Source organism: Chaetura pelagica, unplaced genomic scaffold, assembly GCF_000747805.2.
Source record: "Chaetura pelagica isolate M959 unplaced genomic scaffold, ChaPel_1.0 scaffold138, whole genome shotgun sequence".
Taxonomy (NCBI): Eukaryota; Metazoa; Chordata; class Aves; order Apodiformes; family Apodidae; genus Chaetura; species Chaetura pelagica.
Genome location: NW_009954215.1, coordinates 4,088,135 through 4,106,285, shown reverse-complemented (window position 1 = coordinate 4,106,285; position 18,151 = coordinate 4,088,135). Strand labels below are relative to the sequence as shown.

The 18,151-nt window shown below is 36.6% G+C and overlaps 1 protein-coding gene across 1 annotated transcript in view; it reads right to left on the bottom strand.

The window, feature by feature from the left end:
* The window catches only part of LMTK2 (lemur tyrosine kinase 2), a 25,055-nt gene extending 7,754 nt beyond the window's left edge, over positions 1-17,301 (bottom strand). Inside the window, exons 1-9 of the mRNA XM_010003330.1 lie at positions 17,283-17,301; positions 15,609-15,733; positions 14,678-14,822; positions 12,628-12,701; positions 12,002-12,120; positions 10,581-10,668; positions 4,034-4,167; positions 1,828-1,912; positions 1,118-1,239 (exon numbers count right to left, since the gene is read on the bottom strand). Coding sequence (XP_010001632.1) covers positions 1,118-1,239; positions 1,828-1,912; positions 4,034-4,167; positions 10,581-10,668; positions 12,002-12,120; positions 12,628-12,701; positions 14,678-14,822; positions 15,609-15,733; positions 17,283-17,301 — 911 coding nt within the window. The remainder of the gene's footprint in view (positions 1-1,117; positions 1,240-1,827; positions 1,913-4,033; positions 4,168-10,580; positions 10,669-12,001; positions 12,121-12,627; positions 12,702-14,677; positions 14,823-15,608; positions 15,734-17,282) is intronic.
* Positions 17,302-18,151: the final 850 nt, after the last annotated feature.

Here is an 18,151-nt window from a genome sequence, read left to right as displayed (position 1 = left end):
AGGGAAAGCTTTCATTGGAAATTGCACTTATGGGTCAAACTGCTAGAAAGCTAGTCTTCATTTCAGTGTTCATAAAATTACTTGTTTTTAAGCTGCAGTGGTCAGAAGACTCATACTGCATACAGCACTCATCACATTTTCAGTAATCAGTGATGCTGATCTTTGGGCAACCTTTCCTTGGCTCAGGATGCAAAGTAAATTACTCTGCATGTATTAAGGCAAAATAATTTAGATTGGAAGGGGTCTCTAGAAGTTATCTAGTCCAAACCCATTCAGAGCAGATATGTATAAAAGGTACTAAAACTCAAGTTGGAAACTTTAAGACCCTGGCTGCTTGTATTTTAAAGCAACAGTATGAGCTGAGGAAGCCTACTTGAAGAACGCAAGGAAATCAGTATTTAGATAATTTTTATCTATCCCACTTGCCTTCTGCAAACCTATCTTTAAATTAGCAAATAAAAGCTAGTTTACCATTTAAAATACTCAGATTATAAAAGCAGGAATTTAACTACAATGTTTTCAGAAACATTAGCCTAAGTCCCAATTTCCATTACTCAAAACTTTTTAGGACTTCAGAATTTAAGTGGAACTTGGTGATTTTAAAGAAGTTCCTCATGAAGATTTTGATTAACCTTTGTCTATAAGGTCTTTGGTATCAGAGACAAAGAGCTAATTGCAACCTGCAAACGCTGCAGCAAGAAATTGAGATGCTACTGTTCTACCAATGAAACTTAATTGGGGGCTAGTGGGGTTAACTTTTTATCTCACCCACAGCTAACATATTATTGGAAAAATAATTTACCACTTCCTTCCCTTATAAACATTTGAAGGCATTTGGAAAATACACCATAATTACTTTTATTAGTATGGACACCTGCTGTTCTGCTCAAGGTTTCTTCTTAATCTAACTGTTCTCTCAACAGATTTCTAAACATCTTCCCAAAGCAAGATATAGTACCAGATTTGTAGAGATTAACCTACTGTACATCTGATGAGAAAAGGCAGTGCATCAGGCCAACATTCAGTTTAACTATAAATATTATTTACTACTTTGTGTAACACTTGAAAATATGTTCACAAATCTCTCATTAAAATTATTTTAAAGTCTACTACATACCATATGTTACTGTATTTATTTTGCTCTGCTGATAACAGTCTGTCTTGAAAACTTATTACTAACTCAGGTGCAGTCCATCGGAGAGGAATAAGTTTCTTCTCATCTGTCTCAATATAGTCTTCCTAAATGATTGATTAAAAAAACAAACACTGAATCAGCTTCCAGAAGTTGACAGTCCTTTCCTTACTATGGTTTTGTGTGATCCCTGTGCAAAAAGTTAGAAGTAACAAAACTAACCCGATTTTTTTCTCAAGCAGCAGAGTATGAGACCATAGAGGAAAGGCATTTGCTGCTCACTGCACAGCCTAAAAACTGAATGACATCATCTTGTTTAAGTCTTGGTACTCAAAAAACATTTTTATTTAATGTCTTGAATTTTTCACTTTCTTCATATATTTAAATATTTCAAATCTTTTCATTAAGAAATTTTGATTTATTTTTTCCTTCTTAGAAAAATTAAAATTTATGTATATCTTAGGACTACAGTAAACAGAACCTAAAACAGACGCGTAAACCCTGTTGATCTTTAGAAAGATCACCTATTATGTTACATGAACTTACTAGTTATTTGCTAGTTATACTTCAAGAGCCCATTATACAAATAAAGGGCAATCTAGTATCAGTTTTTAACTTTTAAGTACGCTTGTTACAACCTTAGGCCCCAAATCCTTTTTAAAAAAAAAAAGTGGTACATGACTAGATTAACTTACCTTAAATCTACTGAATCCTATACCATAATCTCCTACTTTGACATTTAAATCTGATGTAAGGAAGCAATTCCGTAAAGCCAAGTCGCTGAAAAAGCAAACAAGTAAATAATGAGACCAAACCAAGAAGTTTTCAATGCAAATGAAGACAAGCAGGTTAACAGATGTAACACTTGGTAGAACCGTCAGGCCACAGCTTAAAGTATTAAATGAAAAGCAAACAAAATTCTTAAAAAAGAAAAGCAGAATGTTATGTTCTAGTAGCAAGTAGCAGGCCTTAGCAGCAGCAGTAATGAGAAACAACCAGCTCTAAGGATTCAGCATCCAGGCTATAAACACTCCAGCCATGTCACTCACATGAGCTGCAGCCCAGTCACAGAACGGCTGAGATTGGAAGGGACCTTAAAGATCATCAGGTTCCAACCTCCCTGCTACAAGCAGGGACATGTCACACTAGACCAGTCTGCACAAGCCTCATCCAACCTGGCCTTATCCAACAGACATAAATCCTTCTAAAAGGCTGAAGCAAGCTAGGTGCAAACAGGCGTGCTCCGGGAGCTACCTTTCTGACTCTTTTGATTTCCTTTAGACTAACCAGTATGCTCCAAAAAACCAACTCAACCATGCATTCTCATAATGCACAGTAACAGGGGAAATTAATTTCAAAATAAAATTTTGGTCCAAACTACATGTTAAGATATTTCTGTTGTTGCTTACATTTTCATTAAGTTTTAGAACCTATGTAAGACAACAAATGATCCCATATCTTGCTGGAGTATTGGGAACCATAGTTCTATATAAACACTTGCCACTTGCAGAAAAAGACTGACAAGAGTCTCTCCTTACAGGTGACTTATTGAACAAGATTTGGTTTGTGGCCACAAGGACAATTTGCCTCAGGCCCTCCCACATTTTTGAAAGAGAATCCATTTAGAGGCATGTAATCAAGCACAGAAAAACCCACAAGCCTAGACTATAATGCTGTCCTTTATAAAAAAAATTCAAAGTGTAGTCACTTCTCTAGAGTAATGAGGTAAACTCTTAAGCATTCACACTACAGACAGAATGTATGTGCAATTATTTGATCCTACTCATAATTCCACCATGTAGATTACTGTGGCTGTTCCCATCCTAAAGGGATGTAGGTCTCTCTTTACCTAACAGCTGTCATTGTATGTCTTGCATTATAATAGCCATGAGCAACATTTATCAACAACTCAGATCAGGTTTAAATAATTGACAATTTATATTATGATACTAAGCAGCTAGTAACATCTTACACCTATAGATAAGTTCCTCTGAACAGAACCATACGCTACAGTAACTAGAACTACAGATAGCCTATCAAAAAGGCCATCAGAAAGAGCAATGTATTTCACAACATCCTTTAATAAACAAAACAAAAAGCTCTTGAAATCACAGAGAAGTTGTTTCCAGTTTCCACCATAAACTAGACCACAAATACTTTTAGCCAGCAGTGCTGCTGTAATACCACTAAGGAACTGTTTTAGAAAACTCATCATGCAAACTCAGAAATTTATGCAAGTTTAATGAAGCTCCATGCTCACTACAGAACTGCAGCTGTGACAGCAAAGAGCTCCACAGACTAATTGGTCAAATATTTTGCTTCTCAGTTTCAAAAAGGGCACCAGGAAATTAACTGCATTGGAAGAACTTCACAATTGCTTCTGTGTGGCATAAAAAAAGGCTCTGAAGTACAAACTGTCTGAAAGCCACACAGTTCCCCTACTGGAAAGAAACACATTGGTAACCCTCAGGCACACCCCAAAGCTTTCCAACTTGTTTTATACTATTTAAACAAATAATCTGGAAGAGAAAATAAAGTTTGGCTGCTTGAATTTACCACTAACAACAAAATCACTGATGCTGGAGCTTTACCACTTACTCTGACAGCATCAGGATAGTGTTGCTAGAAGTAAACATTTACAAAGAGAATCCTGCAGATCCACAGAATAATTATTTAGCAGTAATGCAAACCTCAAAAGCTACTTTCAACCAGGTGAGAAGTGTAACACTACAGCTACTGCAGTTAAACTGGCATTTTCATAAGCATCACACCTTCACAACTTCAGATATGCAAGTTGGATGGAAGTTTGTTAAAACAATCTTCAATATGCACAGATTTTAACGAAAATCTCCAAGTCTGAGAGTGCATCATAACCAAAAGCCATTTATTTGGAGAGCATACCTGTGCACAAAGTTATGCTTATGCATTACAGCAAGTCCAGCAGCAATCTCACACGCCATCCTCTGCAGCAGCATTATTTGTGACTCTCCTTTAATGTGTTCCTGCTCATTGCAGATATAAGTTTTTAGGTCACCCTGTAAAAGAAGTTCAAATCACTTATCAGCCTTGTATGTTGGTACAACTTTAAAAACATTTAATGAAGAAGCAACTAAACTTATTGATTAACCACATTTGAATAGAGTTTCAAAACACTGCCAGATCACCAGAGTTTTATGTGTAAAAAGCATTGTAATACTCCAGTCAAAGAACAGATAGGATGGCAGCAGTTTTACTGGAACCTAGGCAAAGCTGAGCAACAGACCCAATTAATGAACCCCTAGAAGCACTTTGGAACAGCTTTGGAACAGAGGTAAAATAAGAAAGTTGTCAAACATCAGGCAAGCAAGACTAAAGTAAATGAACTCAAGCAAGGGAAGAGAACGAGTTTTTCATGCCACTATTGTTCCTAGTTTCACAGTTGGACTTTCAAGCTACCACACCCATATTTTCATTATTTCAAATACAGACTTCCTGCAAGTTTAGCAATTTCAGACGGTATTTTTATATTGAGACTGCACAACATAATACATCTCAACTTCTTTCACCAGCATAACATTCTGGTTTCTAAATATCCATGTGCATTGTCTGGCTAAATCGTGGGCCTGGAAGGAGATTGAAGGGAAGTCTTGAAATCAGAGAGGGAGTTTTTTTACAAAGGCATGGTGTGATATGATGAGGGGTAATAGTTTTAAGCTGAAAGAGAGTAGATTTATAGTAGATACCAGGAAGAAATTATTTGCTGTGAGGGTGGTGAGACTCTGGAACACGTTGCCCAGGGACATCATGGAAGCCTCATTCCTAGAAGTGTTCAAGGGCAGGTTGGATGGGGCTTGGAATAAACCTGGTCTAGTGGGAGGTGTCCCTGCCCATGCAGGGGGGTTGGAACTTGATGATCTTTAAGATCCCTTCCAACCCAAACCACTCTATGATTCTATGACTGACTAGACAAGAAGGCAGTCTTTGCACTGGTTAAAAATTGCTGTGACGTTCAGAAAAGACTAAAGATCACTAAACTTCCTGTTTCTCTAGTGTTCATCTACATTACAGAGCTATTACTGAAGTATCTCATTCCTCCTTTACATGGTTAATTGAGGATGACATTTTACAACTATTAGTTCAAGCAACAGACACCTGTGTGGTGCATTAAAATATAACAGTGCAGTGATAACTGAGGTAATACATCACAAACTTGGGTTATATTTAATAAACTAAGCCACCATGGGACAGACAGTACACTTAAAAGCAGAAACTACTCCTGTGTAAACCAACTTCATTTTAATTTTTTGAAAACATGCAAAGATTCTACAGAACACACAAGCAGCTATTCTACCTTCATCTGCTTTCTACGTACCACTGAGGCTGCAAGCAGCTACAGCACTTTATGAGAAAGCACCCATAGCTTCTAACACTATTTAACATTGTAGCACCTTCATTACATTCTCTTTACCCTGTTTTTAGCTACTAATTAGGTCACATTTATCTATTTGCATCCTACAGAATCACTTTTTTTAAATGTTTCCTGAAAGAGTCTTCTTACTTACAATTACAGCTTTAATATCGTATTAGCTCATGTATATATGTATAAACACAAACACTCCTTTCGACCTGGCCAGAGCACATTTACTAGAGCAGAGTTCCAAAGAACTACAGAACCAACCGTGTCCATGACAGTCAGGTCCCAGTCCCAGAGCTTGAACATCAAGCACCAAGCTCAACCGACTCTAGGTGGCAGCAAGAGCCTGAGGAAAGTCAAACCCTCCAAAACTGTTGACATCCGTTACAACAGTAACTGGTGACTTGGGTTTGTCCCAGGCGGATTAAGTTCCTAGGATGCCTGAAACTTACCGAGGAGTTACTACTTAATTTTTAAATGCATTAGTAACAGCAGTGCCGAGTGACATCCCTTATTTCCTAAATAATTCACACGGGCACACATTTTTTTTTAAGGTAATAAAATTTGTTTAAATCCAGCACCTTGAAACATACCAGTTCTGTTTTCACCTTTTACTTTAATTAACGCTACAATAAAGGTTAAAAACATAAACCTCTTTTTTTGGTATTGCTTTAAAAGGACAATGCTTATATCAGACTGTGGGGAACCAATAAATACACTCAAGTGCTGGACTGCCACCCCCCCTCCAATACTGATTAACAGAAGTAGTACCTGTGGTCACTACCAGTAAAATGCCTGAAAGTGCTGTATGGTACAGAACATCTATCAAAGTTGTTTAGTATATGTAAGATTAATAAATATTAAACAGTTACAAGAGCACAAAGTCTTTGAACCCAACAGACCTGATTTCTCAAGTTGTCTGAGCTGTCAATCCCTTTTTTTTTTTTAATTACATACCACTAATGTATCCACTATTTGCCTCATATTGATACTGACCATGACTGTTAAACACATTTACTGAACTCTGGTTAAGAATATTGCAAATATTTGGGTTTTATTTGAAAATTATCTTTTCAAGTGGCAGTAATTAGAAAAAGCCCAAAAGAAAGAACCACTGCAGACAGGCACCTTCCAGTAACAGCAACATCCTAAAGCAAGCTACAGGGCATTCCAGGCAAATACTGCATCCTGCTGATCTCATCTGTCCAGGTAATTGCAAGACTTGAAGAATTTCTGTAAAAATCTGATAGGCAAATCAGCCTCACAACATACATTCTACTTCTACATTTGAATAACTTTCCTTTACCCATAAATTATGTCAATCCATTAGCAGATTTGCTGTGCTGACAAAACGCTGGCCACACTCAGCTGTGTAATACATTAAAGTTAATAAGCCAGCTACCACTATTTTTAACCTGGCATCAATCTACAATGTTTAACAGTGAACAGTTAACTATTCATAGAAAACTGCACCACTCTACTAAGCAACCTAAAATGTGGACTGGGGGTAAAGAACTCATTCAGCCTTTCTTTTTTTATTTACCATTTTTAAATGGTAAAACACAGGCAAAGGAAAATTAGCATGTAAAAGCTTTAAATCACTCATGTGCAACTGACCTCTGCCATTTCTTGACCAGCTCTGCGAAGCAAGGGACATGGTGCAACTTGGATTACATTATAAAATAGGCTAAATGTTAGTAAATACAGTTACTGAACACACCAATAAGCAATCTTGAGTAAAAGAAATGTATAAGCAGTTTATATGGCCAAAAAAACAAGTGAAGCTAGCCAGCATGACACTGCTACTGTAAGTTAGCTCTGGTATCTCTGCACTACAGTTTCCAGCACCTCTGACCAAGACCTTTCAGCACCAAGGAGCTTGGGAACTGATAATCCAACAGGGCTGCCTGAGCAGCCAAGGCAAGGTCAAGTGGCCCTAAAAAGGCTAAGAATCCCAATAAGAGAAGTTGCAAAAGGGGGACATGTTGTGATAGGTTATGAATATGATGGAGTGCACAGAAAACAACCACTGTACCCTCTAGACTATGTTGGTCAGTAATTATTTTCATTACTTAATATACCAAACTTGCAAAATGAGGTCTATGTTGCTGAAAGAGCCTCAAAAATATCTAAAGATATTTAAATTTCCTATCCAACACAGTTAACGTGATTGCCACTTTTTTCTTAATGATCAAATTCTTAATCACATAAACACAAGGGATTAAAACAAGTTTATTCTTTGTCGTGTACATATACATAAAACACCAGTAACACAAGGAAAAGAGCTTTAGCACAGCACTATACCACTGCTAGCAAAAGAGGAAGGTACTTCTTATCCTTCCCATTTGAACAATATATAGTCACCACAGATACCTGAACCTTTAGTCATCCACTTCAACTCTGTCTGCCCCTATCATCTTTCTGTTGAAAAGCCAGACTCTTGTGTGTTTTGGAAGCACCACCACACCCCTCCATTTACGCAATTTCAGAAAACAAAGCACAAAACCAGCTGCCAGCGTTGGAGATCTCTTACTAAGAGCCTAAAAAAAAAATCCAAGTAATTGCCATCCCAGCCACAGTGATAAAAAGCAGCTTCTAGAGTATCAGCCTACTGACACTCCACTAAAAACCAGTCCACTAAAAAAAGAGCTATCTAGCCATACCTTCTATTCCAAACAGTGCTGTCTGACTTCCTTCACATTTCTGCCTTCTTCACGTCTCTCCTGTCCCCTCACTCCAATATTGCTACTTCCCACACTAGGCCCTGGGACTACAACAAGAATTAGTGACATACAGGGATACCCAGATAATTTACTGCACTTGTCTCAAGCTCTGCATAAACTATTCCAGGGAGTACTGTTTTGTTTGCCTAGCCCCTCTCTGTGTGCACAGTGAATGAAATACCATGATGTCTATGAGATACTCAGCTCTACCAAGTAAGAACTCTTCAAGTGAGCCAGACTTTAAGAACAAAAGTAATGTTTAACTCACTGTAAGACAATTTCCTAAAAACAAGTATTAATTCACTTGGAATAGGAAGCAGTACAGACATTTATTTTCCATTCCAAAGACATTACCTAACTACATTCAAATTTATAAAACTACCACTTTGGCTGTCAAGCTTACAGCCCCCAGTTAAAGTGAAAATCTATTTTATCCCCTTAAGTAAAATCCTTTCCAGATTACTCTGCAGGATCATGACAATTTCTGGCATTAATCATCAGGCATCAAACAAGGATTTTTATTTTTTTTTTCCTGTACACAAAGTAGGGCAATCTTGAAAAGTTACTCCATTTTGAAATTCAAAGTTGGATTAAATACTGTTACTATTTAAAAACACGGCAGCAATTAAATCTGATTTGGATGTCTATCTATCAGACTATAAAACTTTCAAGGGTCCTTTTTAAAGAACCTTCAATTTGAGTAGCAGGTTTAGAAAGCAGTAAGAATTACTTAATTTCTGCATGTTGAAAATATATAAAAAACTTTATCTGTTTAACCTTAGGCATCTACTTTTTAATTCCTAGCAAAGATGGAACATTTCACTTTGATCAGTCACTTTAAAAGTTCAAGCACTTCTTCCATTTAGAAAAGAATTATTTTATCAGCACTTCTGCTTCATTAACTTACCATAGATAAGGCATTTGAGCAAAAGAGCAGTAATTAAAAATAAAGTTATTTAAGGTCACAGATTAACTGATGTTTCTCAAGAAAACTCAAAAGTTCATCTTAACTCTTATTTCAATTTCTTGAGGCAACTGATGCAACTAGAACCATGTCTGTGTACCTGTGTTTCAAGGAAAATTCTGTAGCAGTGAAGCTGGTAAAAAAACCAACTTGCTTCATGTTATAAATGCAAGCTATCTTACTTCTGAAATACTTATTTCTTAATAGCACACATGTACTTCTGAGTTAATTTCTGCCTTCACATTTTCCAAGGACTTTTGCTTTCAATAACACCCAGACCAAAAACTTCAAAAGCAGCCACTGAAGCCAATGTTTGGATAGCCACCTGGAGTCCTGGGTTTGTTCGGTTTTTTAATCATGTGTTATGCTACAATAAAGTAATTAAAGTCTTTACAGACCATGGATCCATTGCCATATTCAAATTTTAGTCTCTGAAGTCTCTGTGTATACCAGGCACAGTTCAAAGTTTCTACACATGGACACCACCCCCTTCTCACAACATTCATGCAAATTCCATCACATGCCCAGGAATGCGGTGGCTGAGCAAGGCTTTTGTGCAACTATCCTTCCCATCTTCAGTGGCCTTTGTGGCACTAACAGCAGAGCAGAAAGCAGAGAGAACACCCTTCACTGTGCTTTTAGCATTTCTTCTGGTATTTAGACAGCATAATAAGGCAGTTGCTTGGGGTAGGGGGAGGGAAACAAAGAAGGATAAGAAAGTAGTGAAAAGAGAAATACAGTAACGGAAAGATCAGCAAGAGAATAGGATGATACTGAAAATTCTAGCTATTAGGAGACACTTAACTGATTCTGTAAGTGAGCCCATCAAAAGCTGCACAGCATGGGTAAAATCTGGGCACTCTGGAAGTGAGGAGGCAGAAGGGAGGAAATTCTTTCCTCCATTTTCCTCCACCAACATTTTCAAAGAAATGCAAATAAAAGCACATTAATGCTTGCACAGACAGCAAACAGAATTCAGGATGTGATTGTGAGCAAATGCATGTGACACTGTACTGCAATAAAAAAACTTATATGACCTCCTTTCCCCTCCATGCTCTTTGCTACATGATGTAGGCAGACTGAAAGAGACTAGTAATTCTGTTATCAAAGGAAGAACAGCTATTTTCCTCTTCAGATCATTCTACAAGCATCTGCAATTTGTATGATTAATTGAAAATAGTATGAACAGAAATTTACACTTGTAGTCTGTCTCTTGACCAAAAAAGTCTGTCTTCTGAAATTCTTGTTCTTCAGAAAACTTCCCAGAAAGAAAAATAATTATTCCATGTGTGAGGGACAGTAAATAAAGTACAGATGACTTACACCACAAGAAAAAAAAAACAGCAGCCTTTTGTAGAAGTGACTTACCAAGTCACAGAACTCAAAAACTAGGAGATAAGGAATGGCTTCCACACACTGCCCAACACACTGGAGAACATTTGGATGCTGAAGAATGCTGGAGTGAAAAAATACAGTTAAAGCCAGAAAGATCACAGATGACAAGATTTGCAGTACAATGCAACACACTGAAATCCCCAGCAGAAGTTTCAACACATAACATTGGTAGGGGGGTGGCAGGAACAGAAGGTGCCAAGCATCCAAAGCCACAGATACCATTTGCACCTCTCTCCCTCTGCTGTATTTCTGCAGTATAGCATTGAGAGCAGCTGAAACCCAGAAGAACTCAAAATCACCAACTCCAGCACTTCCACAAGTCAGTCACACCCATCCTACCACCATCCCTTATACCAAAAATAACTGCATGCAAATGGTTTGTGAACTACACTGAGGAACTGATCTGGCTAAAATCTGAATCTTTTCTTAGCCAGGTTAGTTCCCAGCCAGATCAGTTACTTTTTTCTAGATTGCTTCAATGTTCAACTTGTGCCAATGCAGCAGGAGGCACTAAATTTCTTTTTCTGACTACTGACAACAATTTAAGCCTAAATGAGTATGCTTTGGAAAGCACGAAGACTAGAAAGGTCTCTATGACCACTCACTTGTACATTCAGGCAAGGTAAACCACATTATGAAGCATGTCTAGTGAGCTACAATATCCCTCTCTTTCCCAGTCATCTACAAAAGCCATCACCTTGTGGCAGTTAGTTCAGAATTTTCACTATTTCCAAAACACAGGAAGAGAAATTACACTCCCTTTAATATACCAAATGCTTTTCAAATATTCAAAGGCTCAACCCCTACAAGACAGTATTCTTCAGGCATAATATAAGAAAAAGACATCAAATAACCCTGTTTTATTGGCATTTCCAGTTAAATGAATAATTTATCAGTTTCTGGGGGGGGGGGGTTTAGTGTGCACAAACCTTCTTGCAAGTTACCTGAACAAAACTAGTTTTTAATCACTATGTGGCATTGAGAAACTGGTATGTATCTGAGAACATAAAGCATTACCAGTTTCCTTGCTTCTAACAGGAAAGCCTAGTACAGGAGCTAAGCCTCAATTCTGAGGTGAGTAATTAGGCATAAGGTTGCTTTGCAATAATAGGAATTTGTTCCAAAATCTGTGGAAGAAAAACTGATAAACAAAATTGTTTTCCAGTATTGAACAGTAACTACCAAATACAGTTAAGCAAAGTGTTAATTTATATTTCTAAGCAAGCTCAACTTTTGCTCACTTCGGATTGTCTGTATTTCACTTTTTAAAGACACCCATTTCAGTTACAAGGAAGGACAATTAGAGACAATAACACTCAATGAAAGAAATATTCATCATTCATATGCAGTAGTAAGAAGTGTGTAAGTTAACCAGGCTGTGAAACATCACTTACTAATATGGTTCTCCATTTCTTAAAAACTGTTCTTGCTCCTTAGGACCCGCACTTGCCTTCAACTCCTTCACTATTACCCTTGCTACACTAGTGCCTGTGTAGATCTCTCCAAGAAGAACCTGAAAAAAGATAACCATACTGTCTTTAATCAGAGGGAAAAACACCTGAGTTTCCCTGCAAAGAAAACAAAAACTAAAAAATACTGCAATATTTTCTGACTTTTTTGGTAAACACATGCAGAGCTTTGATAATTAAACATCTTAACAATTGAGATACTCATTGATTTTCAGAAAGCATTTTCTAGTGAAGACCACTTATTTACTTAATATTTTTTCCTAGAATGCACTGACAGTAACTGATATATATTCAAATCCACAGAACTAAAACGCCTACCCCTTCTAAGTAACTGGTAAGAAACTACAGATAAACTAAAGAAGCAGTGATTAGTGTTGTGATTACAGCTAAAAAGTGCATGCAAGGAAACTTCTAATTTCAATTTCAGTTTTTCTTATGCTATTGTTTTTTTTCCCCTGAGGGTACCATCTGGATGGAAATACAGTAACTTGATTGATTAGGAATAAGACTCACACTGCAGTAAAACATAAAAAAAAAAAAAGACCTCTCACCTTTCCAAACCAGCCATTTCCAATTTCCTGGATGTAGTTTAGACTCTGACGTGCAACTTGAGACTTTGATCCATCTGTCATGCACAATGAAACAGATGTAACACGTATCAAACCACTCAGATAGCCAAAGTTATCAACTGCTGATTAAATCATGCAAGCTCCCACAATATTTATTCCCAGTTACATGCATACTTCCAGACTAAGCAGCAAACATAGTTAGATATAAAAGCATGAAAGTAACTTGTGACAACAGCACTCCAAAAAACTCCTCTCAGCTCCAGCTTCTAAACCATACTAGAATACTCCCTCTACAAAAAGTGATTCTTCTTATGAAATGTACATTTTTAATTTTTAATACATTCAGCAAGCAAGCAAAAAGCTTGAATTCTAATTTCAATATAAAAATGTATCATGCCCTGTAGCTTGATAGAGCAAACTGTAAATTCATAGAAACTTTCAGGTTGGAAAAGACTTAAGATCATTGAGTCCAACCATAAGTCCAACACTGCCAAGGCCACCACTAAACCATGCCCCTAAGCACCACATCTACATGTCATTTAAATACCTCCTGGGGTGGTGACTTCACCACTTCCCTGGGCAGCCTGTTCCAGTGCCTGACAATCCTCTTAGTGAATAAATTTTTCCTATTATCCAATCTAAACCTCCTCTGGCACAACTTGAGGCCATTTCTCTTGTCCTATTGCTTGTTACTTGGGAGAAGAGGCTGACACCCACATCACTATAACCTCCTTTCAGGGAGTTGTAGAAAGCAAAGTCTCCCCTGCTCCAGGCTAAACAACCCCAGTTCCTTCAGCTGCCCCTCAAATGACTTGTGCTCTAGACCCTTCACCAGCTTACACCTTAAATAACCTACTTTAAAAAGTTTCCTACATCGATAAAAGTAGAAACCCAAGACAATATTAATTGCTAGCACATCTCTTAACATTTATAGTTATATAGAATTACCATTTTAAAAGAAAGTGTTTAAATGCTTTACTCTTCAGCCTAACTGTCCTACTTAGAGCAACCGTCTGGAAGGAGGACATTTTCCAACTAAAAATACTGCACACAAAGAGCCCAGAGAGGGAAAATATAGAATACAAGACCCAGATGTTGGCAGACTCTGTACTATAGAATAGATTCAATAGTGTTTTTCCCTCTGCTGCCTAACTGGTTAGGAATACTAATAAACAAAAACTTCCCATCACTACTACCTGCCTGAAAATTCTAGCCCACATTTTTATCTCCATAAACAATGTTTATACCAATATGACTTACTGGAAGAGCTGACAAGATTTTTCACAGGTAATTCTCACTCACTAAAATACAAAGTAGTAATATATTTCTTTTGTATTAAAGGCACGGTAACAGCTTCATAAAATTTCTACACTTAAAAATTCCAATAGAAGCTTCCCTGAACATCTAATGATTAAACAACACAAGCAATATCTCTATAAACTATATATGAAGTATTACAAGAACTAAATTATGCTAAACTATGCCTGCAATATTTAAGATGTCTAAGTTTCCTTTTACAAAAGGAACTATTTTAAAGAATACATTCCAAAAAAACTTCAAAGACATCTAATGCTCTGTCTTACCAGTATCATATTTACAGCACGAAAATTCTACAGTGACACTAAGAAAGCAATGCAACTGAAACAGCAGCACTGCTGTCAAGCAAGCTTATATTCACTCTTGCTTCCATTTAAGGCCAATGGCTAAAACCTAATGACAACTTAGCCACAAAAAAAAACAAACATAAAAGAGCAGAAGTCACTAATGCCCTGGAGCACTTCAAAGCCTTTATGTATATAGAAGCAAAATGAAAGTACCCTGGAGAGGTTTACTTAAGCTACTCTCATTCTCTTAAGCTACCTTTGAGGTACCCTGCCATAAATTAACATTTTATCCTATACCATACAAAGTATATTTACTAAATAAGTTTGTAACAATTAATTTGTTGCAGTAAAGTCAAACAATCAATTACACTCCATTTTTTAGACTGGAATCGCTGAATTTCAGGTTTTCATTAAAAATAGTATTTTACCTGTACGAGACGGAAACTGGGAGGGAGTTGGTACAGCAATACTGGGAACTGAAAGAGTGAACACTTCTGCTGGAGACTGAACAGATGGAGTATCTTCTGCTGGAGGTGTAAAATCTATTTCATCATCAAAGTTATCTTCAAATTCCTGAAAAAAACAACAAAAAAACACCTTAGTAAACAAGCTTATCTTTGCCTTAAAATTAGCACTAAGATACTTCTTTTAGTTTGAATGACCATGTCAAGGAGGCTTAGCTTTTTTCTAAGAACAGTGAAAGACTTAGCATTTTATTCCTGATTTGCAATTACTCATTTAAAGATACTAAAGTATCAAATATATTGTTTTTAACAAAAAGGTGGGGGGTGTCTTAGTTTCTTGTTTGTTTGGTTTTTTTTAAGTTAAAGTACTATCCCTGGCTTTGAATTAATTATCAAAAGCCAAGGCTAAATATTCTCCATTTAAAAATGAGAGCAAAACTTAGCTAGGAACACTGATAACAGATGTTCCAGAAGTAACAATTTCTCCTAAGAGTTTTACTACAGTGGAAAGGGATCTTCAGAATTCTTATTGGACAGGAGTGTCTCAAATCCTGACAGCAAACTAAGAAAAACAAATCAAAAGAAAACCCACAAAATGGTTCTTTAATTACACCAAAATTGCCCAAGGCTGTGCTTTTTTACTGATCTAAATAAGCAATAATGTTTTTGAAAGACAGTAAAGACCCTTACTGCAGCATGGACTGAGTACTTAGATGGTTGCAGCAAGATTTCACAGCATGTAGAAATATAGTTCCTGGCTATTCCAGAAGAGAATGTGCAATGACTCTGAAGTGCCACTAACTGCAAAGTATTAGCACAAAGAATAAGTATTCTGAATATCAGAACACAGCTAAGAATACCACATGTATATACATTTGTAACTTCTGATGCTTACCTTGAAATCTATCTCAGGGTCTTTACAGCAGGAAGCACAATTTACCAGCAGTATTACCAGTACTACCAGAGTACATAGCGACAGAATCACAAAAGATGAAGAAACTTCAGCTGCAGCTTCTTCTCCTAGAAATAAACATGTACACAGTATTATATAAATGTTTATCATTTTAAGAAGTTCCTTCAAAACACATTACCATCTGCATTTATTTACATGATGCAGTTTGAACATATAACTCTGTGCTTATGATAAAAATAAGAGGAAACTGAACAGAAAGGACATACTGGTGAAGTGTACCTGTGCTCTACCACCTACCAGCACCGTCTGGACTTATTTGACTCAAGCTAAGTGGCCACAGCCAGCACAATTTACTGAAGCAGGTGATGAACAGTGATAGTCCCAAGCCTCAGGATTGTGTTTAATTTGACAAACTTATATAGGTATCAAAACAAGAATATTAGAAATTTGGTCCTTCTGAAGACATTTTCCATGAGGCTGCCTTAAGAGAGCCCCTCCTGTTCTCAGGACACCTGCCCTAAGAGAAAAGGTAGCTAGAAATCCTCACTTAGACTATGTATAAATTTAAGATCTATTACTATAAGGTAGTACTGTCTCTTTCAATAAATGCATTCATTAGTCTGCCAAATACACAGGTTAGTTTCCCAAGTGCAATGGATCTCATCAACTTCACCCCAATTTCTGTAGCTCACCTTCTAGTCACAATTCTGAAGAGAAAAAAAATCTCTGAAGAGGGCTCTCAATAGAACAATTTAAGTTCATTTAAATCAAGTCTTCTTAAAAAACACCCCTGTGTTTTTCCATTTGTAAGCATCAATAAGGAAAAAGGGGAAGGTAACAGCTGATTTATGTTTACTTCCTTCAGATGTTCAGTAACCTTATTAAGTAGGTTGAAAATTACCTAAACCACAAGTACAAGCATTTTGTGAAGTCATTAGCTAAATTACTATAACAAAAACAGAGGTAATAGCTTCAGATAAAATTTAAGAAATTCCTTTGAATTTCTCACTGAAACCAAATCAGAAAAGGTAGCTTTACTGCAGACAAGTAAACATATTTATGTTACCAGATATTACTAATTAAAATTAAAAACTTTTCCCAAACCATCCCACCTAATTTCTAAACAACTTCCTCACCTTCACCACCAACTTCACTAAGAAGTCAACTCCCCACAGACAGATGCAGATGTTCCCTGACTAATAAACACCCAAGAACACAACACAATTACAAGATATATTCCCTCTAGCAGAAGAGCAAGACTCCTGAACCCTTAAGAATGTCTCATCCAGCAAACCAGATGGATTTGGGGAAAGTTAGCCAAGCAAAAGTAAATCACTGCACAACAAACTTGGACACCAAGAACATGACAGAATGCACTACTATCTTAGAAGACTGTTATTTGAAGACTAACAGCAATTAATTTGAGAAAGTAAAGAAGTTTAAAAAGAAAGGAAAGCCAACATCACCTTTGAAAAGGCAGCTAACCACTAACAGTTCATTCAGAAAACAGAAGTAATCTAAACTTCCAAAAGCACAAGGCAAATTTCACATAGTTCTAGAAAGCTGCTTTAATACAAGAAAAACACCAATTACCACAGGCAGGTTTCTGCAACACTTACAAAATAACATTTCAGATGACTCATAAGAGCTGCTTACTGAGATTTGTGGCATCCATCTCTATTCAGATAAAATCTGGTATTCATCAGTAAGTGAAATATTTTAATTTGTACTTTTTAAGAAATGTAAAATGAAGTACAAAATAATGGCAACCTACAACTGGGCTAAAAAATATTTTAAATCATTTTAATAGCTTGGATAAATACCTACTCAGTGATGGAAGTCACTGATTAAGTATTGGAACAGGTGATTGACAGTGCTAAAAAATCTGCTGCAATCTAAGCTCGTTTGCATTTTTCAACTATTTCCATCCAATTATTAATTCACTGGAGCTTAGTAAAATTTCTCAGAACTGAAACAGCAGATGTTTAATACCTCCTCTTATTTGTAAATTGTGAAAGTATAAAGGAATGACAGCTAGTTACTATCAGATCCTGACCAAAAAACCAACCAGAAATAAATCCATTCAAGTCAACAAAGAACCATTTGGTCACTGCAGAAAATTTTTCTGTAATAAAAATCCCTGTTAAAATACATTGTAGATTCAGATTATTTTTCATCTAAACCTAGATAAAAGCCAATAAATATCACTCTCAATTTCATAACGAATGCAGAAGAATCTTAACAAGAGATTCTAAAAGTAGTGACCTTAATAAATTTACTCAACATATCTTCTCAATTTAAAACCCTACCATATTTAATGTACCCCTAAATGGTAACAATCTACTACATCTTAATATCTATCCAGAATTTAGAAACTGTTCTTTAGGACAGAAACTGCAAAACAGACAGAAAAATTATATATATATAATGCAAACAATATAAGGCTTCCTCTTACTTGTTGCAAACAGTCTAGACTACTTTGGTCTGGTATATCCAAACTATTTAAGCAGGAGGAAGCAGCCTGG